Source organism: Mugil cephalus, chromosome 6, assembly GCF_022458985.1.
Source record: "Mugil cephalus isolate CIBA_MC_2020 chromosome 6, CIBA_Mcephalus_1.1, whole genome shotgun sequence".
Classification (NCBI taxonomy): domain Eukaryota; kingdom Metazoa; phylum Chordata; class Actinopteri; order Mugiliformes; family Mugilidae; genus Mugil; species Mugil cephalus.
Window position 1 is genome coordinate 9,004,380 of NC_061775.1, and position 24,851 is coordinate 9,029,230.

The window sequence follows — 24,851 nt, forward strand, 5'->3', positions numbered from 1 at the left end:
AGTAGACGGGATTCAATCTGAGAGCTAACTTTGTTTCAGCAGGATTAGAAAAAAAAAGGGAAAGGTGACCCCAGGTCTTTAGTTACCCTCCATGTATATAAGTCTGAGCTTTGGTGATGCTCATCCCACTTGACAGTCTAAGCGAGCCAAGGAACAAGGTAAGAATGAAAGGCCGCCTGTCCTGCTGGCATTTTCTGCAGCACAGGGCTCCTGTTAGACTCGTTTTTACAGTATAACATTTTTTACAAAGTGCGATGTGTTATGTAGGGTATGTAAGTGCAACTAGAGCATGCTCTCTAATAACGACCAACCACTGTATGTCATTCCAGTTTTAGTGCTCTCGAAGATCACCTTTGCTCTTCTTTCTACTTCTAGGAACCGAGGACTTTTTATGGCAGAGTAGATAAATTGGCACATAAGTGTTCTGTAGAATAAACAATGGCTAAACCATTAATTGCTTTGCGTTGTGTGCAATCAGGGATTACTGCAAGTTCTAAGTAGTTCACCGATCTGACGCAAGTTGAAATGAGCAATAGCTTAGATTCCTGTCTGCTTTTAGTTGAAAGTCTCACTGGAGTATTATGTGAGAGCTGAACCACAAAAAAATATTTTTTCTATCATACTCTACACATTAGGCAGAGGAAACAAATGAAAGTTACACATTTGGAATTGCACCGTTCAGGGAAACCAGAGCCTATTTAAATTAAAAATGTTTTGCTCTGTTCTGCTGCAGCTCCATCATGGTGCAGAGAGTGGCAGTGATCGGGGCAGGCCCCTCGGGTCTGACCAGCATGAAGGCTTGTCTGGATGAGGGCATGGTGCCAACCTGCTTTGAAAGCAGCGACGACATGGGCGGACTGTGGAAGTTCAAGGCAAGCGGCCATTTAACGCTGACAACCACTTCATGTGACATGAAACTGAGTGATTTTTTTTTCTCAGGATCACAAAGGTGATTATTTCTCTACTCTTTTTAACTGTCTCACTGCAGGAAGTGTCAGAGCCCAACAGGGCCAGCATCTACCGGTCCCTTACGATCAATATCTCCAAGGAGATGATGTGCTACAGCGACTTCCCCATCCCTGCCGACTATCCAAATTACATGCACCACTCTAAAATCTTAAAATACTTCAGGATGTACGCCGAACATTTCAAACTGCTGCAACACATTCGCTACCAGGTATGCACGGAAGAGAATGCAGCTCACCATTATTGTTTTACCACTATTTTTTGCTGCTTGATATCTGATACAAACTGTTTCAAATACATTCTTTTTTACATCTTAGACCTCAGTGAAGAGCGTGACAAAGAGACCAGACTTTTCTCGCACCGGTCAGTGGGAGGTGATCACTGAGAGCAGAGATGGACAGGAGGAGAGGCACGTGTTCGATGCAGTTATCTGCTGCTCCGGCCACTACACCTACCCTAACCTGCCACTCAAAGACTTCCCTGGTAAACCCGTGTTTTACATGCATCGCACCCGTGCTCAGAGGATTCCGACACACGAACAAGAGACTGACAAAATTCTGTTGTTGTGTTGCAGGAATTGAGACGTTTGAAGGGAAATACTTCCACAGCTGGGACTACAAAGGTCCTGAGGACATGCATGGGAAGAGAGTGGTGGTCATCGGCATCGGTAACTCAGGTGGCGATATCGCTACAGAGACCAGCAGAGTGGCAGAGGAGGTTAGGAAGTTTTTTTTTTTTTTTTTTTTGCTATCATACTTATTTTGGATTTCTCCGCATGCTTAGATTCGTCTCTCTCTCTCATCCGGCAGGTGTATCTGAGCACTCGTCGTGGCGCCTGGGTCATCCGCCAAGTCTCTGACAACGGCCTCCCAGTGGACATGAAGTACAACACGCGCTTCGTCCACATCCTGTTCCAGCTTCTGCCCATGAGGTTCTTCAACTGGTTTGGAGAGAAGAAACTCAACGCCATGTACGACCACACCATGTATGCACTCAAACCCAAGCACAGGTAGGTCAGGGCCTCGTCGCATCATTACTTTGGATTAAGCGTGGCCTCCTCACATTGTTGCTCAAGTCTCTCTTTCTGCCACCTCTACAGGCTCTTCAGTCAGATCCCAGTGATTAATGACGACCTGCCCCTAAAGATTCTTTCTGGATCAGTCGTGATCAAACCAAACGTGAAGGAGATCCGCGGCTCCACCGTGGAGTTTGAAGATGGCAGCACTGTGGAGAAGGTCAGAGAATTGTGTCCTCTAGAAAGTCCTCAAGAGTTCACTTGGAAGTAGAATTTAATTCCTTCTCTTTTCCCTCTCTCAGGTGGATACCATTGTGTTCGCCACAGGATACAACTATGATTTCCCCTATTTTCCAAAGGAGGCTCTGTACAAGTCCGGGCACCGTGTGGGTCTGTACAAGCACGTTTTCCCTCCAAACCTGGAGCATCCTACTCTGGCAGTTGTGGGTTTCATTCACGCACTTGGAGCCATCATGCCTCAGGCTGAGATTCAAGCCCGCTGGGTCGCTCGTGTCTTCAAAGGTGAGGCTGCACGACCAGTTTGCCCCCTGCGGTCGAGATCATTTCCAGGCGTAGGTCAACATAGTCACTGTCTGTGCCTTCTTTTTCATTTCTCAGGACTTAAAAAGCTGCCGTCAAACCAGGCCATGATCAAGGCTGTGGAAAACGACACTAAGGACATTGAGAAAAAGTAAATATTCCCTCGTGTCATTATGGTGCAATCACAACTTTGTATCATCTTGTGTTTTATCCTGTGTGCAAAACATCCTCAAATCGTTTACACACATGCTGCTTCGAATGCAAGCTGGAAATTCTGATGATTCATTTACTGAATGTGTTTGGGCATGTTTAGATTAGTTTGTTATGAGCTATGAGCTCAGGAATCTATCTAGGAACATTATAGTTATAAGTTATCACAGGAAAGCACTGGGAACAATAATAAAAAAGTTTTGTTTCGATACATTGATAATGAAAATGTTCATTTGTTTAACTAAATTTGTATAGATACGATCAGACCTTCTGTCCTCTATGAACTTTTAGGCTCTCTTCTATTTTAGACTCGTCTTCTAATAACTTTTACATTTACACTGCATTTATTTGAATGTAACATTAACGTGCTGTTTGTGTCCACAGCTACATTGTTTCAAAACTGACACCCCTGCAGGTGGACTTTGTTTCATACATGGACGATATCGCTGGAGAGATCGGGGTTCGGCCGAGTCTCCTCTGGCTCTTCTTCACAGACTTCCCACTGTTTCAGAAAGTCCTGTGGGGTCCAGTCACAGCCTACCAGTACCGGCTGATGGGACCAGGGAGATGGGAAGGGGCCCGCAAAGCAATCTTCACCCAGTTTGACCGCATGTACCAGCCCCTAAAAACCAGAAAGGTCTGAAATGAGAGCCGTTTCTACTACATTCTATAAGACTTAATGTTAAATACACCGCATTGTCTTAAAATGTAGTAAGCTGTTCAAATGACAACATTTTTACCTTTGCTTCTTGCAGATGGTGGACCAAGAGCCCACCACCGCAGGCCGCCTGGTTAAGCTCAGCTTGACCCTCGTGACCGGAGGAGCTGCCGTCTACTACTTCCACACGCGCAACCCAGACACCATCCCCTCTCTGCTGTCCAAACTCCGTCCTCAAACATTCTAAATATGCCACATGTGTCGAGAAATTAACTCCAGCCTCGGGCCACTATCTTAACGTCTAATCTATTTAAATACTAAACAAAACAAAAAAACAAACAAACATAAAAACAAGAAAAATACAAGATATAGTTTAAAGCAGGTGTGTCAGACTCATTTTAAATCAGCCCAATTTAATCTCAAGCAGGACAGAACAGTAATATAATAGAATAGTAACCCTATATATAAAACTACAAATATAACAACCAATTTTCCCTCTGTTTTACTGAAAACAAGTCCAAGTACATTGTGAAAATACATGTTACAAAACATTTTATGGACAACCTGCAATTTCAAAAAAAAAAAAAAGAGGAATAGCAGATAATTCTATTTGAAAAACTGCTGTTCATGTCTTCATTGTGATATTCACACTTTGAAAAGTAACCTTGTGGATGAAGTCCAGAAGTTGACACTGATCCTGGTTTAAAGGAATCCTGGATTGCATTTTATATTATTGTGCACAGAAAATGTTGACAGGTAACTGTAACAGGACCAACCTTAATGCTGATGGTCAATACAGGAAGTGAAGTTAACACTCCTCAACTCAGGTTGACAGTGGATCTAAAAGGCCACTGTAAATTAGTCATATACTGTATGAACATCACTGGCAGCTGAACCTGTCTGTCCTGCTTTGTTAGAGTTCAAACACAGTGAGACGCCATGAATGTCCAGCGTGTTCCCTGTGTGAATAAACCATATATTACACCCAATGTCTGGATGTCATCGTGTTTTCATGTCTACAGAGCAAAACAATACAAGTGTCCATACATACAATGAAGACAACAAAGTACAGATATCTAGAACTGGAGGTCTCTTATTAGCACATTAATGACCCTTACTGACGACATGGTGACATGTAGATTGTGAGAAATCCCTTCTGGTAAATCATCAACTGAAGCTGAGGAGGACTGCACCCCACGAGCTGTAAAAAAGAAAGGCTGCTTTAACAAAGTGACTCCACTTTGAGCTGATGAAAGCAGTTTTGAAAATGTTCCATGTGCTTTCCCGTTCAATGAGCAATTAGTGGACTGAACAGGCACTACTGTTTCAGCTCAGCTCCTTTAAAAATCATGCCAGCATTCAAATACCTCTGATTGGTGCATGGCAGTAAAAATATTTTGTCACCGATTCACAGAAAAAAAACATATACTGAATATATTTTCGACAAAATAAAATCATAAAGGCAGGTTCTGTGTGAATATTTATTCATTTCATATTAAAACAGACCAAACGAAAACCAATAAGAACTTTAAAGCATCTTACTGACCCTGTAAAATCCACTAAACATTTACATAGTTTAAGACTTTTTAAATGTACGGGTTCTTAATGTGAGAGTTCCTTTTCACTTATGTTAACAAATGTCATCATGGAGCATCAGTGAAATGATCGCGCCTCCAAAATAATGTCAGTCTGAGAGCACAGTAAGTGCAAAGTCTGTATTAATAAATACACTGAACTCACGGTGCTAACTGCCGGACTCTGCTGCAGGATACACTGCCAGAGACAGTAGTGGAAATTTCCATCATGCCGGGCAAAGTCTGTCCCTGCAACTTTTCTGTCCTTGATTCATGTTTTCTGTTGCATTATCTAACCCCTCCCTGACAAACTGCGTACAGTCCTCTAATACGCTTGTACCTTTTTGTGTACACTGTGCTTCTCCAACAGCTCTGTCAATAAACAAAGAATAATGTAAAAGAACCAAAGCACGGTGTCCGTGCTCAAAGTCTGACAACCAAAACATGCAGGAGATCAGGTAGCTGGTGTTTTGCTCAGACTGTTGTTGTGACCTCGACTTACAAAAAAGGCAGAAAATGAGTGGATGGACAGACACGTTTGAGATTGAGGTAGAGGTCATCGTGTTGGATCTGAATCTCCACTAGACACAAACATTAAGAAATGGCGCTGCAGACAAACTGAAGGTGTGGCTTATGTCAATTCTGAACAAAGGTGTGATACTTTTTAATCACACAGTGATTAAAAAGTTGGCCCCCATCAGCACTGGTGAGACGCTTTTGTTAACATTATTTTAAAATTTGCACGCACTTTGTGATCTATTTAATAACTAACCAGAGGGATTGAAGGAAATGGTTTCAGGGGAAGTGCACGAGGAAAGTGTTTCGATGTTACAGTGAAGGACCGGAACGTCTAGAGGAGCCACGTAAAGGTTTTCACATTTAAATCCCGAAGCACCGATGGAGCGGGGACAACATCAGCTCAAATTTTTGACTTTCGCGGACTAGAACAATGAGGTTAATCTGTTTTTGCGATGGCGATAAAGTGTGGGCGTCTTTAAAAGCAACTGCAGTCTGTCAATCATTTATCGGAGCGCACCGCGCCAACATACAGTCAAACAAGGCAAAGCCTCAGCGGTTACTGTAAAACACACCATGCTTTACATTGTTGATGAAATCAGACTGACTCGCTGCCTGGTCCGTTTGTTATTACTTATATCACATAACTGGCGAACTAATTTTAAAAAATCCGATAATCTCGGTCAGGAGCTGCCAAGCGCGTCTAACGGATGATAACTGTCTCTTCATTAACTCATCAGAGCTACATGCCACATGCAGTCTCTTCCATTAATTAACTGAGCAAACGCAAACTATTTATTTCAAGCATTTGCTGAAATAAATTAGTAACCTAAGGAGTCAAACAAGTCTATGGGATGTTTTTCTAATCGATCGTGGAGAGCACATTTCTCATTCCTGTAATGGAGGAGGAGAAAAAAAAAAAAAGAAATCGTGTCATCGGTCACTGTCTCGGCAGCTATAAAAGTCGATGCTCAGACGATTCTCTTCCCTCTTCCTAGACACAGCCGCCCAGCACACAAGGATCAAGGTAAGTCAAAGAGAGGAAGCTGACAGGCGGCCCTTGGTTTGGATGCCACTGCAGAAAACTGCAACTTGTCTTTATGCTTAGTTTGAACTAGCATGAGTTGCACACAGTTGTTTCATTGTAGAATGTCTGAAGAGAAGAGCGGGTGTGGCCCTCTCTCTGTCTAACTTTCTATTAAACATAGATATAGTTAAATAGTGTCAGTGCACAAACATCTATTTTCATGTGTATATGCATGTGTGAGTTGTAAAGTGAGACAACCGAATTCAAACTTTTTAAGAGCATTTTCAGTCTCTGAATGTCACGTATATACAAAAGCAATTACTGCATACTACTACCAGTGAGATGATTTGAACAGACACTTGTATGACTGCACAGGTTGCACTCTTGCAAATGACATCCGAAGGGTCGCTTGGTTTCAGCTCACACAGCAAAATCACCTTTGGCCTTCACTTGGTTTCTAAGAACTGATTTTATGACGGGATCTGTGATTAAGGGTCACTGTACAGAAACCTGGGAGTTCAATATAAACCTTGCCTTAACTTTCTATCATGATATGTAATCATTGCCAGTGCAAGGATGCCACATTGAGGGACGCATTGTTGTACCTGTGAAGCATCTTAAATGGTTGTTCTAAAACTGAACAGTGCTCTTCTCTATCAAATGAAGCCTGTTTTGTTAGATCTTTGGAGGTGAGAGTACTAACAATTATCACTTCTCTTTGCGCTGCAGCTCCATCATGGTGCAAAGAGTCGCAGTGATCGGGGCAGGCCCCTGTGGTCTGACCAGCATGAAGGCTTGTCTGGATGAGGGCATGGTGCCAACCTGCTTTGAAAGCAGTGATGACATAGGTGGACTGTGGAAGTTCAAGGCAAGACTTTTGCTCCCCCTTTTTAAGTCTGATTTATTTATTTATTTTTATTTATTTAATTTTTTTTTTGAATTCTCAACCTCTACCATTTGAAACATCTTCTCTGCAGGAAGTGTCAGAGCCCAACAGGGCCAGCATCTACCGGTCCCTCACTATTAACATCTGGAAGGAGATGATGTGCTACAGTGACTTCCTCATTCCCGCTGATTATCCCAACTACATGCACCACTCTAAAATCTTAAAGTACTTCAGGATGTATTGCGATCACTTCAAACTGCTGCAACATATTCGCTTCCAGGTAACAAGATACAAAAGGAGAGTTTGTGGGTATTACGATATATCCATAGACTTACCTGGAATATATATATATTTTTATGTCTAGACCTCAGTGAAGAGTGTTAAACAGAGACCAGACTTTTCCAGGACTGGTCAGTGGGACGTGATCACTGAGACTAGAGATGGACAGGAAGAGAGGCACGTCTTTGATGCAGTTATCTGCTGCTCCGGTCACTTCAACTATCCCAACCTGCCACTCAAAGACTTCCCAGGTATGAATAATGTACACTACTGCCTGGTGCATGTTTGTAAGTACATACACACAGTACATATGATGACATAAGGTAAAAAGGAACGATTTGAAATTATCACTGTTGTGTTGCAGGAATTGAGACGTTTGAAGGGAAATACTTCCACAGTTGGGACTACAAGGGTCCTGAAGACATGCATGGGAAGAGAGTGGTGGTCATCGGCATCGGTAACTCTGGAGGTGATATCGCAGTGGAGGGCAGTAGAGTTGCAGAGCAGGTAGTGAATTCTTCCTGATTGCGTTTTTTTTAATCCTTTTTAATACCATATTAGGCCCCTCATTCCCTGTAAAAGTGTGCATTGGCTAGTGTTGTGTGTCCTCAACCCTCACTTCTTCAGTGATGAAGAACTTAATGACAGTAAAACTCATCACTGTACATTATACACAAAGGTCAACATGCCATCTCTGCCAATACGCCGTCTTAGTCCCTTAGTCCCATCATAGGTAGGTTCCCAGCCTACATTTCAGAATTTAAACAAAGTTCATATCGTCTGATTTTATGGGTCTTGTTGTGGTCTCCATAGAACATGAGGCTACCCATACCTGCAAATGTTACAGGTAGCTTAATTTGGCTATGATATTGCACTTGAGCTTGTCTTTATCTTATTTTTGTTTAATTGTGTTATATAGTGTATGTACTGCTTGGTCAGGTCTCTCTTGAAAAACAGATTTTATATCTCAGGGAGACTAATCCTTAAAAAAAAAGGTTATCATTATTATTATCTCTTGACCTGCAGGTGTATCTCAGCACTCGTAGTGGTGCCTGGGTCATCCGGCAGGTTTCTGACAACGGCCTCCCTGTGGACAAGTTCAACACGCGCTTTGTCCACATCATGTTCAAACTGCTGCCATGGTGTTTGCTCAACTGGCTTGGTGAGAAACAAGTGAACTCCATGTATGACCACACCATGTACGGCCTCAAACCCAAGCACAGGTGAGATACAGAGATGCATCTTAGTTCGTATGTTCTCATTGTGTTTATGAATGGATGTCCTCTGGACATGCAGCTTGGGTAAACTGGACACTCTAAATTGACCATATAAGGGTTTCATCAGCTGTGAAAGTAGTGTAAAGTAGTATAAGTGGTAAAAGGTAATGGGTGGATAAATGGATTTTTCACTTCTGATTGTTACACACTAATGAAGGTGCCTGGAGGTTGTATATCTGCTGAGATATGGCTGTCATTTGAATTACTCTATGATCCTGTCTCCCTCCTGTCCTCTTCTTCTCCCGCCTCGACAGGTTCTTCAGTCAGATCCCAGTGATCAACGATGACCTGCCCTTTAAGATTTTGTCTGGGTCCGTCCTCATCAAACCAAATTTGAAGGAGATCTGCGGCTCCACCGTGGTGTTTGAGGATGGCAGCGCTGTAGAAAATGTTAGAGAACTGTACCTACATCAGCTCATGTGCTATGAATATGCAAGTTATTTGCAAGTTATCTTCAAGAACAATTTAACCTCTTATGTGTCCTCTATCGCAGGTGGATTTGATTGTGTTCGCCACTGGATACAACTATGATTTCCCCTACTTGCCAGAGAAGGCTCTGTACAGATCCGGGCACCGTGTGGGTCTCTACAAGCATGTTTTCCCTCCAAACCTGGAGCATCCTACTCTGGCAGTGGTGGGTTTTATCCATTCTGATGGATCCATCATGCCTCAGGCTGAAATGCAGGCTCGCTTTGTCACCCGCGTCTTCAAAGGTGAGGCTTGCAATTTCAAAAACCTGGCAAATGAATAGTTTACAGTAAATAACATTGTACAGTATGTCTCAGCCTGTTAATGTCCGTGTTTTGTCTTTTTTTTTTCTGTTCAGGACACACAAAGCTGCCCTCAAACCAGGCCATGATCAAGGCTGTGGAGAAGGACACGAGGAGCATTGAGAAAAAGTACGAAAACCATGATTTAACAAATTATAACCAACTAATAGTCAGTTCAGTGGCCTTCACTTAGGCAAGTGTCAATGATTTTCAAGGTATCTTTAATGTTAGACTTACTAGCCCAAGTACATAGTCTAGTATACGTGACAACAGTATTAATATCCAGTGAGTGAAATAATTCCACTGTGCCATGTCCCTTTTACAGCTACGTGGTGTCAAAGCTGACACCCCTGCATGTGGACTTCGTTGAGTACATGGATGACCTAGCTAAGGACATAGGAGTCCGGCCAAATCTCCTCTGGCTCTTCTTCACAGACTTCCCACTGTTTAAGAGGATTATGTGGGGTCCAGTCACAGCCTACCAGTACCGGCTACAAGGACCGGGGAAATGGGAAGGGGCCCGCAAAGCAATCTTCACCCAGTTTGACCGCATGTACCAGCCCCTAAAAACCAGGAAGGTCTGAAATGAGAGCTGTTTCTACTACATTCTCTAAGTGTTTACAGTAATAAATGCTCAAAAAAAACAAAAAAAACAGGAGAACCTGTTAAATGCAGAGAATAATCTTTTAACATGTCTTCTCCAGCTTGATGTACAACAGGATTCGTCCACTGGCCTCCTGATCAAGCTGAGCCTGACGGTCATGGCTGGAGGAGCTGCTCTCTACTATGTCCATGTTCGCAACCCGACCACCATCCCCACCCTGCTCTCCAAGCTCCGCCCTCAAACACTCTTATCGTTCTCAGAGAAAATTCTCTGAAGCAGGACCCGTTAACAGAGACCAGTCGTGTTTTGTAGCATTGTCCTATTTGTGACCATTTACTGACATTCATTTTACAGTAATACAGCACTATAGTAACAAATTGACCTGTTTTTAGAGACGGTTTGTGCAGTGACTACAAAGAAAGACTCTTTGTGTTGTATACTGATAACAATAATGTACTGTAACCAGTTTCACAGTAATATGTTGGGAAGGTTCACTGTTTCCCATATTACATAAATTTAGGTTTTAGTCAACAATCCATTGTCAGTGTGAGTATTTTAAAATCTGCACGAACACATGAACGATACATGCACTGAAAGGACAGCTGGAGGCGATTCATTTCTCCTTTACTAATTTTGATGTGGACTGTTTCCCAATTTCTCAATTTCTCATCATCTAATTTAAGACAATAGTGAAACTGCGAGGAGTGGCAGGAGCTGAGTGCAGTTTATGGACTCTACTTTATACATGAAAGATTGGCACAGGAACTGGGTTTCAACCTATTTAATCTACTAGCTGCAATTTGATGCACCATAATTTTATTCTGTCATCGAAGTCACCAAACATAAACTTCAGTGAAACAAAACAAAAGTCCCTTGAAGTCTAAGATATTACAGAGTACACATATTCACAACTTGCATAAAAGTCATTACTTTCACACAAGATGTGGTTCTTAGATACACAAAAGATATGAATTTAATAATCAAAGAGCATGGCCGAATAAATTATTAACAACTATTTTATTAGTAGTGAAGACATCTTTGGAGTCTTCTGGCCACTAGGTGCCCTTGTTTTACACAGAATAAATCCCCCTTGCTGGGCGAGGGCAAACAAGGAGACACGCACAAGTATCTAGAGTATTAATAAGTATTAGTATGTAGTAAAGGGGAGTTCTCTCCATTGAAACTGTAAGATCTGGATCCTTATCACAAGACATACTGTGGTATTCTGTTTTTTCTCGTTTCCTGTTTGTACTGAAACAGTTAGTCATACTTCCTGTCTTTGTCTTTTCCCGAGTGATTGCTCACACCTGCCCTCCTCCCCTCATTAGTTTCACCTGTCCCTGGATGCCCTATCAGCTGAGTACATATGGTTGTGTCTTTCCCTTTGTTTCTTCCCAGTTCTTCAATTATTTTTTTTTTTTATTTTTTATTTTTTTGGTACTGCTGTTGGACTACACTTTGCTTGTTGCAGCACCTTTGTTATAAACAAAGTAAGTTTCATTAAAGTTCTCTCGGTTCCTGTTCATGCCTCCTCTTGTGTCCTTCATTTGGGTCCGAACTTCCTACTACACTTTGTGACATAATGTTGAATAACACAGATGAGGAAGGGTTTTAATGTGAGCGAATGTGCTGGTAACATGCAAGTATAGTATATCTGCAACATTATTCATTTTACACCGTAAGACTGTTTGTTAAATACAAAAGGAAAAACATACAGGAATACAATTGTTACCCCATTGTGCAGCCTGACACTGGGTAGAATCATTTCAGTATTGGCCAATCACTTTTAAGCAGCCTTTGGCTGCAAGCAGGTTACCAGTTGGAGAGCAAACAAGAGGCAGAAGGGCCCGTCACGCTTTGTCTGTGTCAAGCTGTAGCTTTTCTAAACTATTAACAGAGTATAAACTAATTAGATGCCCTCTCAACTCTTTCCTCATGTCTGAAGTTGCTCATTGCACCATGGAGATCTGTTATCTGTTATCTAGACATGAATTCACCAGAAGCCCCAAACAATGTAAATCAACTCTTGTCAGACGTAAGATAACCATTGTATCTGTTGGACAGTTTTGGACAGAAGTCACCATCATTTTGTCATATTTGCATGTTGTAATCACTCTACAGTAAGTTCTTTCATATTTTTCTACATAATAGGCTGCAAATAGTGTTGTTTTGGATGTAATGTTTCTGCATTTTTGCACTTTTGTTCCTCAATCCTCCAAACTGCCTGTTTCTTCCTTTTTTTTCCTTCTTTTTTTCCCTCTGAAAGTCCCTCCACTCCACAAAAAGGGTTAAAGTCCCTCCCCTGCAGTACTGTTTAACTGCTTATGTAATAAACAGCAGCTCAGTTCATGATGGCCTACATGCTGTTTAACATTTGACCACAGCTACACAGGACTTGCAGTCAGCTTGCTAAAGAAGGTAAGAACAGCTGACGAAGCTTTCATACTTTAACAATAAGAGTATCTGTTTTGGTGTCCCACTTTGTGTCTCTTGAGAAAGAGATAAGGGACAGCGCCCTACAATGCTAAGTAAGTAACACCCATGTAAAACTTTGCTGGAGTCTCACAATGAAACATGAAGCCTCTCTGATTTATTTTGTCCTTTCCTGCACAAGTGTTCAGACATGGTTCGACGTGTGGCGGTGGTTGGAGCAGGGAGTTCAGGCCTGGTCTGTATCAAGACCTGTGTGGAGGAGGGCTTGGAGCCGGTCTGCTTTGAAAGTAGTGATGACATTGGTGGCCTGTGGAAGTTTAAGGTGAGTGAAGACACAGTTTAATGGGAGCGTCCCGCATTTTTATGTCGTCATCTTGTTGCTGCATCGTGTATGAAAAATTACTTTGTGCAGAACCGCAAAATGTATTATCAGAGTCATGTTTTTGTCAGATCTCAACCTGTTTCTGTTCGTTTCCACAGGAGACACTAGACCCAGAGCGATCCAGCATCTACCGTTCCTTGGTGGTCAACACCTCTAAAGAGATGATGTGTTTCAGTGATTTCCCCATGCCTGCTGACTACCCAAACTACATGCACAACTCCCAGCTGCTACAGTACTTCAGACTTTACGCTGAGCACTTTGACCTGCTCAGATACATTAACTTTCAGGTAATCTCCATTTAACTAAGTCAACCGTATAAAGTCGAGCTTCTTCGTATTAACTGTATCTGTACTCACTCTTCAGACCTCAGTGAGGAGTGTTACACAAAGGCCAGATTTCTCCGTGTCAGGTCAGTGGGAAGTGCTAACCATAAACAGCAGTGGTCAGGAAGAGAAGCACGTCTTTGACGCGGTTCTGGTGTGTTCAGGTCACTACACACACCCAGCCCTGCCCTTGTCTGATTTTCCAGGTGAACAAATAGATATCCCTCCTCGGCAACACTTCTTGTGACTTACAACTTATATTTAAAAGGAAAACTTCTGTATTTTTTGTCCAGGACATGACACTTTTTCTGGCAGGTGTTTTCACAGCTGGGAGTATAAAGACGCGGACGCCTGCCGTGGAAAGAGGGTGGTGGTGGTCGGCATTGGGAACTCTGGAGGAGATATTGCTGTAGAGATTAGTAGATCTGCCCAGAAAGTAAGACGGAAATTGTTAAAACTACAAGACCCACAGCTCTTGTGTTTACACCCAGCCTTTTTGTCTTCCCAGACATTTCTCAGCACACGCGAGGGGGCCTGGGTGATCGGCAGGATGTCCCACAGTGGCCTTCCTCTGGACATGACAGGCATCACCAGGCTCAACAACATCCTCACACAGCGTCTCCCCAAGGCCTTGGTCAACTGGGTGGCAGAGAGAGCGCTGAACCAGAAATATGACCACAGACTGTACGGCCTCAAACCCAGACACAGGTGACACACACAATACTGACCTGGCTAACATCTGTCATTAATGATTCCAGCCCACTGCAGGTTATCATGGATTTATTTCACTCTCCTCTCATACAACTTTCACCTCGTTTATTAAAAAAAAGATGTTTTATCATTTCTTGTCTTTAACAGACTTTTGGACAGAAGGCCTTTGATCAATGATGACCTTCCTGGTCGTGTTCTTCAGGGGGCACTAGTCATGAAGCCCAATCTAAAAGGCTTCAAGGAATCGGGAGTAGTGTTTGAAGATGGCACAGTAGAGGAGGACATCCATGCTGTGGTCTTTTGTACAGGTTATAAAGGAAACTTTCCATTCCTGCCCTCAGCTTTGTCTGAAGGTCCTAATGGAGAGTTGACATTGTACAAGTAAGTTCGTGGTGGACATTCTACGTTATACAGTTCAGACGTAAAGTGTCAGTTTCGTCGTAATACACTTTTACGTTCATGTGTAAAATACCTAATTTATTCATTGCTGCTATGCAAAATTACCTTCTAATAATTATTTTTTAAGGTATAATGATGAATCTCATATGTCAGAAAAGGACTTCTTTCTGTTTCATTCACTTACAAATAAGAGTTATATCTTCAGTCGTACAGTCACCTACAACAGTAAATAATATCTACAGAGTTTACAGACAAACACCAGTTTTGTCATGTTTCAGGAGACTGTTTCCTCCGTCCCTCCAACAGCCCACATTGGCCATCATGGGTCTTTTCCAAACAAAAGGACCAATCATGCCCATAGTGGAAATGCAGGCACGGTGGGCGGTTAAGGTCTTTACAGGTAAGCTCTTCATACACACAAACTCGAGGACAAAGGGAAAAGTGGTGACAGCTCTTGTGTTCGATCTTGAAGGTGTGAGCTGGCTTCCGCTTAAGGAGAAAATGCTGGAAGTCACTGAGTCAGAGAGAAGCAGATACATGAAAAGGTAGATGAGACGGGTGCCCTTCTCATGGCCGAGGCAGATCATTCATTTCCCTCACATTAAAAGTTGAATTTCTGCTAATTATATGTGTGAAAATCTGCTCTTTTACCTTGTTTTCTCAGCTTTAAGTGCCCACGAGCAGCTGCTCTGCAGGTGGAATACATCTCATACTTGGACTTCATGGCTGAGCAGGTTAGTTCACTTCAAATCAAAGTTTGGATCAGTCTGCACAGAAATGAAGACAGAACCTTAATGAAAGACTCTAATCTCAGATAGGTGTTCGACCAAACCTCCTGACCCTACTACTAAGAGACCCTGTGCTCTGGGTGAAGGTCTTCTGTGGTCCGTGCACTCCTTATCAGTATCGCCTCACTGGGCCTGGACAGTGGGCTGGTGCCCGACACGCCATCCTCACTCAGTGGGAGCGGGTTTCTCAGCCGTTCAGGACCAGAGCAGTTCCTGAACCTGAGAAAGGAACATCCATCCTGGGTTCTCCCTGGCTGCTGGCGCTAGGAGGAGCTGTTGTAATGGCTGCGCTTTTGTCGAAAACCGAGATCATCGCCACACTACAAGGAGCCGCTCAGAGTGTGAACAGAACCGCGTTTGTCCTGAGAGACGTGTGGTATGCTGTTTGATTACCAAAAAAAAATGTACGAATGGTACTCTATCGTATCACTGTATTTCAGTGATTTCTTTTTGTGTTTGCATGAAGAGGTGAGAGACAGACAGCCTCTCACGTTTGATGCACTGCACAGATGCTCTAGTGTAATAAACTGAAATCATAAAATTGTGAAAAGTATTTCTGGCAGCTGTGTCAGTTCCAAAGGTCAGTGTCATTTGCAAACCATCAAACAGTACATAGAAGATTTCCAACTGAGGCTCAGGAAAAGCATTGACGCGGACATGAAAGCAGAACTACAGAAAAAAAAAACCCATAATGAACAGGTCTGTGGTCCCAACAAGACACAACTCTTATGCAGCATCGAAGTTAAAGAGAAAAATTGTGAAGAGATTAAGTATTTTTCTGTACACTGGTGAAGCGTGAGCAGAATATTACAAGCTAAATATTTAATATGATTACATTAAATGTACTGTATGGTGACACATCATAGGAGCTTTTTTGTCTGCAGTTTTTAAAACCGTCCATCTGATGTGGATACAAACACCATCAAATGGCTCTTTTTATATTATCTTTTTCATACCCTTTCAATTCAGTGTTTCATTATTAGATTGTTTAAGTTTATGTTAACAAACGATTTCACACTTACATGTAAAATACGTATTTTTGTGTTTCCCATAAAGATTAAAATGAGAAATTTGAAACGGCTCAAACGCCTTCATTTTTTTAAATTTGTTTTTGGAGCCAGTTGCTACAGACTGGAGAGAAAATCCATCTGCCAACATCTCTTCATTTTTTTTTTTCCTTTTGCCAGAATGTGGAAAAAAACATTTCACATGATTTGTTTCTGGATTTCCGTTTCTGTCATGGTTCAGTTGATGTGGATGTGGATAGTGTCCAATTATTGCTTGAAGGAGACGCAGTGACTGTTTGACAGGATGAAGCCCATAATTTGCACATGTTTGGACAGTGTGTTAAATGTGCGCTCATCATCTTTCATCAGTGATATTTCTTTCAAATAAAACAGGTCTTAGGAAACGATGATGTTAGGTCATAATAAAAATGATTGTGATTAGATTTTTAGGTTAAGACTTTACTAAGACAGCATATGGAAGAAAGTCAGAGAAGGGCTGAAATTTTGAGCCATGCATATGGATATATATATATATATATATATATATATGCGTATTGGATTGCATGGATGGTCATACTGAGCAAGAAGTAGAAAATGCTACTTAAATTCTAAATCTCATAAAAGGGTTAGGGTTAGGCAAAAAAAAACTCTTTGCTGTAAATGATTTAACACTAGTTTGGTCTGACATTAGCATGAGAGGTAAGAAGTTTGTTATGGCTGGGGAAAAAAAACCCTGCTCACTGAAATTCCAAAGAACTGAATGTTCTTGAATGTCACAGGGGACTTGTTGCAGCTCCCAAACTGATGGGATTACTCGTTGGAACTTTTGAAAAAGCTGATGAACCTCAACAAAAACCCGCTGCTCTTCCTGAGCTTGTCGCTGCACTTGTTGAAATCCATTAGATGTTACTAAAAAAAAAATCCTTTGGGGTGAGCTTTGGTTTAACTGGTTGTGAAATATTCTTGTCATTCTCTTTATTGTTAAGGTTAATAGTAAACCCTGTCTCTGAAGCGATTTCCAAATCTAAATTAGACATTTGCAAAAATAATGAGTCACCGTGTTAACTTTGAGCAAAAAGGCCTCTGAAAAAATCACCGCCACCTTGTGGCCTGTCTTTGTTGCCACGCCGATCAGCCTCAACATAAAGCTTTCTCACGCTTTTCTCCTGTTCAAGGTGTCTCGGGCCCAAGTTACCACCAGTTTTTAACAGTTTTTATGAATTAAATGCTCTGTGTTTGTCTTTATTTGCATTTGTCTCGATCCTGTTGCGTCACTTAAAATAAGACAAAGGAATCCAGCCTGAGCAAACCATGAAAACCTCCGGACATCGTCCCATCTTTGAGGTGATCATCTAGCTGGAGGACTGCTCTTTGCCTTCTAATTTATCTCGAGAGATAAAAAACCGTGCGCACGATATCTGGTTGCCGTGATATTATGATATTGTGTAGCGTGGTATTTTTCATTCTGTCAGAGACCCTGTTTGCTGTCCTGCAGATCAGAGCAAGGGTCAGTTGAGCATGCTGATAAACTCACTCTCACTCCGCCCACCACTGCCTGATGTACGTGCGCCACGGAGGAGCTGCTTCCTACACCGGAGCGCTGAAGGTAAGAAACGCGGATACTCGATCCGAATTTTTAAGTTACATCTGTATAATAGCATTGAACGCGACCGACGCTGCACAGGTCTGTTAAGTCGACAGAATAGTGAGTATTCTCCAAGCTGAACTTTGGCAGCGATTGCAGCTTTTAGTGGTGGGCCATTACAGGGCGTAGTGTAGTTGTTTCCCTTAAGAGTTATGTAATAACCCACGCTGGAGCAAACATTAAAAGAATGATACAACTTTAAAGAAAAATGTATATACTGAAGGAAGCACATGAATAAACTAAAAAGTGACAGACTGCCCTAAATAGTAATAAAGTATGAACACATGAAAGCAGTGAAGTTCTGGTCAGCAGCTGCATGGATGCATCTTGTTTACAGGGGTTGACAAACTTCTTCTCAGGGAGGCGGGGTGAATGAACCGCGGGTTAATCAGACAGACACCACATTGAAGCGTCATGGGTTTTATTTGCTTGGTCTGCGTTTACATGAACATTATTTTTAACAGCGCTGAAATATTCAAATGATGTAATTAGAGTTTCGAACGTGACTGTTTGCATGGACTATTGCTCCGGCCATACTGTAGAGAAATCTTTGGTCTCTTCCATGTTTAAACCACCTACTTTTTACTATTGTGCTAATTTTTTGTCATCTTATCATAGACAAACCTTTAGAAAAAAAAGATAAATGTTTTTCAGTGCTTATTGCGCTTATGTTTATGGATGGTGGGACAATGTTAAAAATGGGCTATACATGCCTATGTGTAAAATGAACCATATTCAGAGACGAAGAATAATATATATATATATATATATATATATATATATATATATATATATATATATATATATATATATAGATAAAAGCAGTCAATGGCTGGTAGCCAAACACTGTGGTCGAATATGTTAGAAAAACAAATCACCTTCTTTCCCCCTTTGTGCAGGTTGTCTTTACAGAGCTGAAACATGCCGCGTCGTGTGGCCGTGGTTGGAGGCGGTAGCTCAGGACTAGCTTGTATCAAGTGCTGTCTGGATGAAGGACTGGAGCCTGTCTGCTTCGAAAGCAGCGATGACATCGGCGGTCTGTGGAGGTTCAAGGTGGGACACTGCATGGGTTACTGCCGGTTACATTTGGCGCATCAACACTCGGCACGCTATGCTTGATAGAAGAAGGTGATTTTTCATCTTCCCGACTGTCTTTGTAGGAGACCCCGGAGCCAGACAGAGCGAGCATCTACCACTCTGTCATCATCAACACCTCCAAGGAGATGATGTGTTTCAGTGACTTTCCCATCCCTGCACACTTCCCAAACTTCATGCACAACTCCCTCATCATGGACTACTTCCGGATGTATGCTGACCACTTCAAGCTCGTCAAGCACATACGCTTTCATGTAAGCATGCGTTACTAACCTTATGCCAGGTTCAGTTTTGTGTGTGTGTCTGAAAATTTGTAAATGTAAATGCTGTTTAGTAGAATTGATTATTATCATAATTTATGTTTGCTATGAGTAAATCTGTTCTTACTGTCTCTTGTCCAGACCAGAGTGTTGCAGGTGAAGAAGAGATCAGATTTTTCTCATTCAGGCGAGTGGGATGTTGAAACAGAGAACAAGGATGGCAAAAAGGAGAAACACATTTTTGATGCTGTGATGATCTGTATTGGACATCACTGCATACCCAACATGCCTCTCGAAGACTTCCCAGGTAACACAGGATAAAAACATACTTGTAATGTTTGCTCAAGGCCGAAGTGCACTGATTGAGCTGTCGCAGGGAGAATTGCTGGAGTTGTCACATCCAACCTTTGACATAACGTGACTTTATGACGCCTTTGTTTAAACTTTGTACAGCATGACATTGCGCAGCAAACAGCAACGCCCAAATGATGTAGGTGTGTGACTGAAGAAGAAGAGAAGTCCCACTAGTTGTAATGAGTCTTTTTCTTTATTTTTTCAGGCATTGACACCTTCAAGGGAAAGTATTTCCACAGCAGAGACTACAAGACTCCAGAGGAGTGGAGGAATAAAAAGGTTGTAGTGATTGGAATAGGAAACTCTGGAGGAGACATAGCAGTGGAACTGAGCAGAGTCACTAAGCAGGTTGGTTCTGCTGAATTATTCAGATTGACTGATTGTCAGTCTGAACAGGTTGCAACATGTGTGTGTCCAGTCAGCGCAAATCAGTGGATGACTATACGATTACATAGTTGTTTGAGTTGTCAAGCAAGCACATGCATGCATATACCAGGATGCACTGTGTGCAGACCCTGATGCTCAGTTCCCAAATCATCCCAAACCTCCCAGAATAACCCCTCAGCTGCAGCCTCAGTAAAAGTGAGGCTGGTAGTCCTTATATGTTTGATCAATTCTCCACTTCCGGTTAGTGTGTGCTTCAGAGGTGTCAACACACTGACACTTTCTTTTCTTCCTAGCTTTACCTGAGCACTCGAAGGGGAGCCTGGGTGCTGAACAGAGTTGGGGACAACGGGATGCCCCTTGATTTGTTATTCAACAGGATTACGGATACTGCAACCAAACTTTTTCCCTTTGGTTTCATGTGTTCTCTGGTTGAGGGCCAGCTGAACCGAAGATTTGACCATGCCCTGTATAACCTGAAGCCAAAGCACAGGTACTGTATATATGCCATTAGATGTGTTCCTAAGGGGAAGATAATGTTTTATAGATCTTCTGAGCAGATCATTATGATCAAGCTTCATCACCATTTGTGGGGTGCTATTAATTTTAATTATCCTCAGCATAGTGTCATGGTGGAATAATAGACTCTTGTTGTTGCAGATTGTTCAGCCAGCATCCCACCGTGAACGATGAGCTTCCCAACCGCATCCTATCTGGAACGATTCAAGTGAAACCCAACATCCGCAGATTTCACGGTTCCAGTGTGGAGTTTGATGATGGAAGTGTGGTGGAAGATGTTGACCTTGTGGTAGGTTTGACCATTTATGTGTACACACCAAGTCACTCACACTAACGGTCTGTTTATGTTTCTGCCTTCCCTACACACTCATAGACAACAGTACATTTTGCGAGTAGCTTTAAGACTGACATAACCATCCGTCTTGTAGGTCTTTGCCACGGGTTACAAGTTTTCCTTTCCATTCCTGGCCTCACATGTTGTCTCAGTCTCTGAGAACAAAGCAGCACTGTACAAGTATGTGTTTCCCCCTGAGATTGAGCGGCCCACACTGGCTATTATTGGTCTAGTGCAGCCACTGGGAGCCATTATGCCCATCTCTGAGATGCAGGCCCGATGGGCCACACGTGTCTTTAAAGGTAACAGAGGTTCTTCAACTTTTTCTTATTACTTAGCACTGTCCACAATTGATTTTGATTTACAAAATAGACAAAATAACCATGTCCCTTTTCAAACAGGCTGCATAAAGCTTCCCTCAGCGGACGCCATGCTAAAAGACATTCAGAACAAGAAGGAAGAAATGGCTAAGAGGTACTGAAGTGGATTTACTCAAGATCTTTAAAGCATCGGATATTGTTCTGCTCTTATTCAGCTTGAGTCTCGTTTTCAGGTATGTCACCAGTCAGAGGCACACCATCCAGGTTGACTATATCAAATACATGGATGAGATAGCGGAGCAGGTGGGCGTGCGACCCAACTTACTAAGGATGCTGCTGACTGAACCCAGGCTGGGACTGAGTGTGATATTTGGTCCCTGCACGCCATACCAGTATCGCCTCAGGGGGCCAGGAAAGTGGGCAGGGGCGCGTCAGGCCATCTTCACTCAGTGGGAGAGAGTAGCTAAGCCCATGCAGACCAGGTGCTGTGATGAGCCGCAACCGAAGAGATCTTTCAAGTGGCTTTTTCTTCTGACAACTGCTGGTGCTGTAGGCTTAGCTGTCTACTTTAACAAAAACAACCTTCCAGCCGTCCTGCAGGATCCCAGTGCATTGTTGGACAGGATTAAACAATATCTGCCCATACAGTGAGGCAACAAGTGACCAGTTCCATCTGTTAATGATTTTACATGAAAGGAAATGTACAGCAAGTTCTGAAATTGTACCAACATATGGCACTTGAGTCAGAGTTGCACTATAACTTCAAATAGCAGCTGATGTTGCACTACACTAAAAGGCATTGTTTAGTGTATTGTTTTACTCTACTCGTTTAAACCCGCAGAAATGTATTGCTACTGTCTCTGTCTGTGATAATATTTGGATTATGTTTTCATTGAAAGAAATCGGTTTCGTGCACTTTGGGGTTTATTTTGAGATATTTGAGATATATATGACGACATGTAATGTATTTCTTGTGCCTCATATAATTTTAAAAGCAGGTAAAATGATGCATTGCACTATTTGTGATAAAGTCCAGGGCACAAATGCATCTAATGCTTTGCTTTATTATAAATAATCTGTTTTATCAGAAAGATAGAACCATACTTGAGGAAATGACCACCACATTTTAAAAAATAATTTATTAAACCTTTTAAATTTTGAATTGGGTTTTGTTTGCTGTAATGAAACATGGACGATAAACTTGGCAGGACAGGAGGAGAAATGGCTCTTACAAATCTTTCCGATACTCACTTAATATCATGTAAAACTGTTCTTTCTTTATTGAGACTAAATGTTAAGTTTGTGTACGGTATTGATTAATATGTGACTCTGAATGTTACCCTAATGCTTTTTACAATAAACGGTAATTATGAACTTTGTTACCACATACAGTTTTTATGCCTCAGTTTCAATAATATAAAGAAAAACGTTGCACCTCCCCTAGTTGTTAGCTTTCATAATTGACAGTTGGATTTAGAACTTGTGATAAGGAAACAACTCAACAAAAGTCAGTGTTCTGGGGTAAATATAAGTTGATGTAGACAGGAGTTCAAATCTATTTAATTTAATCTAACTTTGTAGGGTTAGAGTGAGCAGTCTTTTTATTCTCAGATAAATCAAAATTTTTTAAGGCCTCAGTGTTAAGGGTGATTCCCTGGATGTGTGTAGAGGCTACCCATGCATGCTGTTGACACTGTGCTTAAGGTGTGTATTTGCACATCATCCGTTTTTCCATTGGGCATCCATCTTTTTACTGGGCAACAGTAAAGAGCCGGTTAGTCATTTGCAGGACTGCTTGGAAACATGGATTTGGTTGATTTTGGTTAATCTGCTTTCTGTGGAATTGCATTTCCTGTGTTTGTGTTTTCTTTAATTTTTAATCACAAGAATGTGTATTGTCTGTACAGGTGAACCCCTTTGAATGTACCATACATTATTTTATTAAATACCACACTATGCACATATTCATTTGATTCCAAATCGTCACAGGAGTTTTAAGTCATAGTTGTTACCCCAAATGACCTTTACCTATGACCGTTTCTGACAAAACTTTGATCTAGCCGGTTGTTGATGGTGGTCTGATGCAACAGAGTGAGAGAGATAGAGTGGCTTAACTCAGGCAGATCAGACCAAAATTTCAAGTGCACAACTTACAACGTGTTTGCAATAAGGTAACCAATCACAACCAAGCAGCAAGCAGTATTTGATTTTCCTGCAGTACATGTAGGAAACTATTTAATATATTGTTTGGTCGCTTAAAGTAAAGTAATGCATTGTATATGTGCATAATTCCCTCACTTCAGTGCAACCACAGGGGAAAAAAACTACTAAAACTGCTTAACAGACATTTCTGTAAATGTGTTACTTTGAGGCGGGACCATGAAACACGGCAACGTGCACTGGTCAATGATGACACCTAATGGTGGCTTCTGAATGTATCTGATGTTTTGTTGAAAAGGCCACATGAGGCTTTGTATAGTGAGGTCCTTTGTATCTCACTGCACCATAATGGGGCCATGTGATGGTGAATCCCCCCCTAGTGTCTCATGTAGCTACGACTGTGTTTAGCTAAAGGATGAGCGCTAGCATTGTGCCATGAAACTTGCCAAATGTGTTAAGAAACAAGACATTCATTGAAAATCCAAGTAGATTCGCTTTTTGTAGTTTTCATATTTGTATATTTTTATACTGTAAATCCTGTAGACAGACGGATGGATAGACAGACACACAGACATAGATAGATAGATAGATAGATAGATAGATAGATAGATAGATAGATAGATAGATAGATTTCAACTTTAGCCCATGGATTTCAAACCACATAGCTATTCTACGACATAAAAAAAATGTTTCAAACTAAGCGCCGCTCGTGGTCCACCGGTATAACCCGGAAGTAGATTTCGTCCACGCGTGACTCGTTTACACTTGGGTTGCCACGTTTAGGATACCAATGTATGAATGTCATCCTGAGGATGTCAAACAACTCACGTGGGCTACTTGAGGCGATTTTTTATATAGTTGTGGTCTTCATCTTGATTATGAAACCGTAACCTGCGGATGTATTTCTATTCTTTCTGTTTTAAGACGACTAGTAACACGCATCCCTGATGAAACAATAAATAAATAAAAAAGATACAATAGACACGTGTTGAAGAACATCTGCTAAATACTGTTCTTCACACTAACAATCTCTTATTATATCTCATAATATGATCCCACTCCACTGAACTCTGACATTCACTAAGTGCAGTATTTATTATCACCCATATGTGCAACCTCCTGTCTGTGCTCATCTATTTGGAACATGTCAATTCCTGCCTATTATTATTGTTCTCTCAAGTTTTGTACATTTGTAAATAGCATTTTTTTTTTCAAGTCTATTTTAAGTTTTAATTTTATCTAAATAATTATATTTTTTAGCACCTTGTTTATGGACCCTAGGCATCTAATGGATTTACTCCATCTGCATTTCACTGTACTTGTACATTAACAATAAAGATATGTATCTATCTATATGTTATTCTATTACTGGTTAATACTCTAATGCAGGGGCTCCATGGTAAGCATCGCTGTAA

At 41.6% G+C, this 24,851-nt stretch overlaps 4 protein-coding genes across 7 annotated transcripts; all 4 read left to right on the plus strand.

Annotated features, from left to right (window-relative positions):
- The first annotated feature begins 10 nt into the window (after window positions 1-10).
- Window positions 11-4,378, plus strand: LOC125009711 (flavin-containing monooxygenase 5-like). The gene is made up of 11 exons (XM_047587880.1): window positions 11-158; window positions 734-872; window positions 989-1,177; window positions 1,284-1,449; window positions 1,541-1,683; window positions 1,776-1,975; window positions 2,066-2,201; window positions 2,284-2,503; window positions 2,600-2,672; window positions 3,116-3,368; window positions 3,487-4,378. The coding sequence occupies exons 2-11, from the start codon at window positions 741-743 to the stop codon at window positions 3,634-3,636; spliced, it is 1,662 nt and encodes a 553-aa protein (XP_047443836.1). The 5' UTR covers window positions 11-158; window positions 734-740; the 3' UTR covers window positions 3,637-4,378.
- A 2,099-nt stretch (window positions 4,379-6,477) lies between these two features.
- On the plus strand, window positions 6,478-11,843 carry LOC125009710 (flavin-containing monooxygenase 5-like). The gene is made up of 11 exons (XM_047587879.1): window positions 6,478-6,506; window positions 7,236-7,374; window positions 7,484-7,672; window positions 7,757-7,922; window positions 8,036-8,178; window positions 8,698-8,894; window positions 9,203-9,338; window positions 9,442-9,661; window positions 9,775-9,847; window positions 10,044-10,296; window positions 10,423-11,843. Exons 2-11 carry the CDS (start codon window positions 7,243-7,245, stop codon window positions 10,594-10,596), a joined length of 1,683 nt encoding a protein of 560 aa, XP_047443835.1. The 5' UTR covers window positions 6,478-6,506; window positions 7,236-7,242; the 3' UTR covers window positions 10,597-11,843.
- Window positions 11,844-12,645: 802 nt separating this feature from the next.
- On the plus strand, window positions 12,646-16,435 carry LOC125009462 (flavin-containing monooxygenase 5-like). Of its 4 annotated transcripts, XM_047587450.1 has the most exons (11): window positions 12,803-12,850; window positions 12,937-13,077; window positions 13,236-13,424; window positions 13,501-13,666; window positions 13,754-13,896; window positions 13,969-14,168; window positions 14,319-14,552; window positions 14,849-14,970; window positions 15,043-15,115; window positions 15,235-15,304; window positions 15,385-16,435. In XM_047587450.1, exons 2-11 carry the CDS (start codon window positions 12,946-12,948, stop codon window positions 15,745-15,747), a joined length of 1,692 nt encoding a protein of 563 aa, XP_047443406.1. In that variant the 5' UTR covers window positions 12,803-12,850; window positions 12,937-12,945; the 3' UTR covers window positions 15,748-16,435. The 4 variants fall into 4 exon arrangements, with proteins under 4 accessions (XP_047443405.1, XP_047443407.1, XP_047443404.1 ...); XM_047587449.1 differs by lacking the exon at window positions 12,803-12,850 and adding an exon at window positions 12,646-12,740 and having other exon boundaries at window positions 13,754-14,168; XM_047587451.1 differs by having other exon boundaries at window positions 12,794-12,850; window positions 13,754-14,168; window positions 15,389-15,559.
- Window positions 16,436-17,827: 1,392 nt separating this feature from the next.
- Window positions 17,828-22,663, plus strand: LOC125008844 (flavin-containing monooxygenase 5-like). The gene is made up of 10 exons (XM_047586176.1): window positions 17,828-17,971; window positions 18,910-19,063; window positions 19,171-19,359; window positions 19,507-19,672; window positions 19,925-20,067; window positions 20,400-20,596; window positions 20,764-20,911; window positions 21,051-21,258; window positions 21,358-21,430; window positions 21,510-22,663. Exons 2-10 carry the CDS (start codon window positions 18,932-18,934, stop codon window positions 21,925-21,927), a joined length of 1,674 nt encoding a protein of 557 aa, XP_047442132.1. The 5' UTR covers window positions 17,828-17,971; window positions 18,910-18,931; the 3' UTR covers window positions 21,928-22,663.
- The last annotated feature ends 2,188 nt before the right edge of the window (window positions 22,664-24,851 follow it).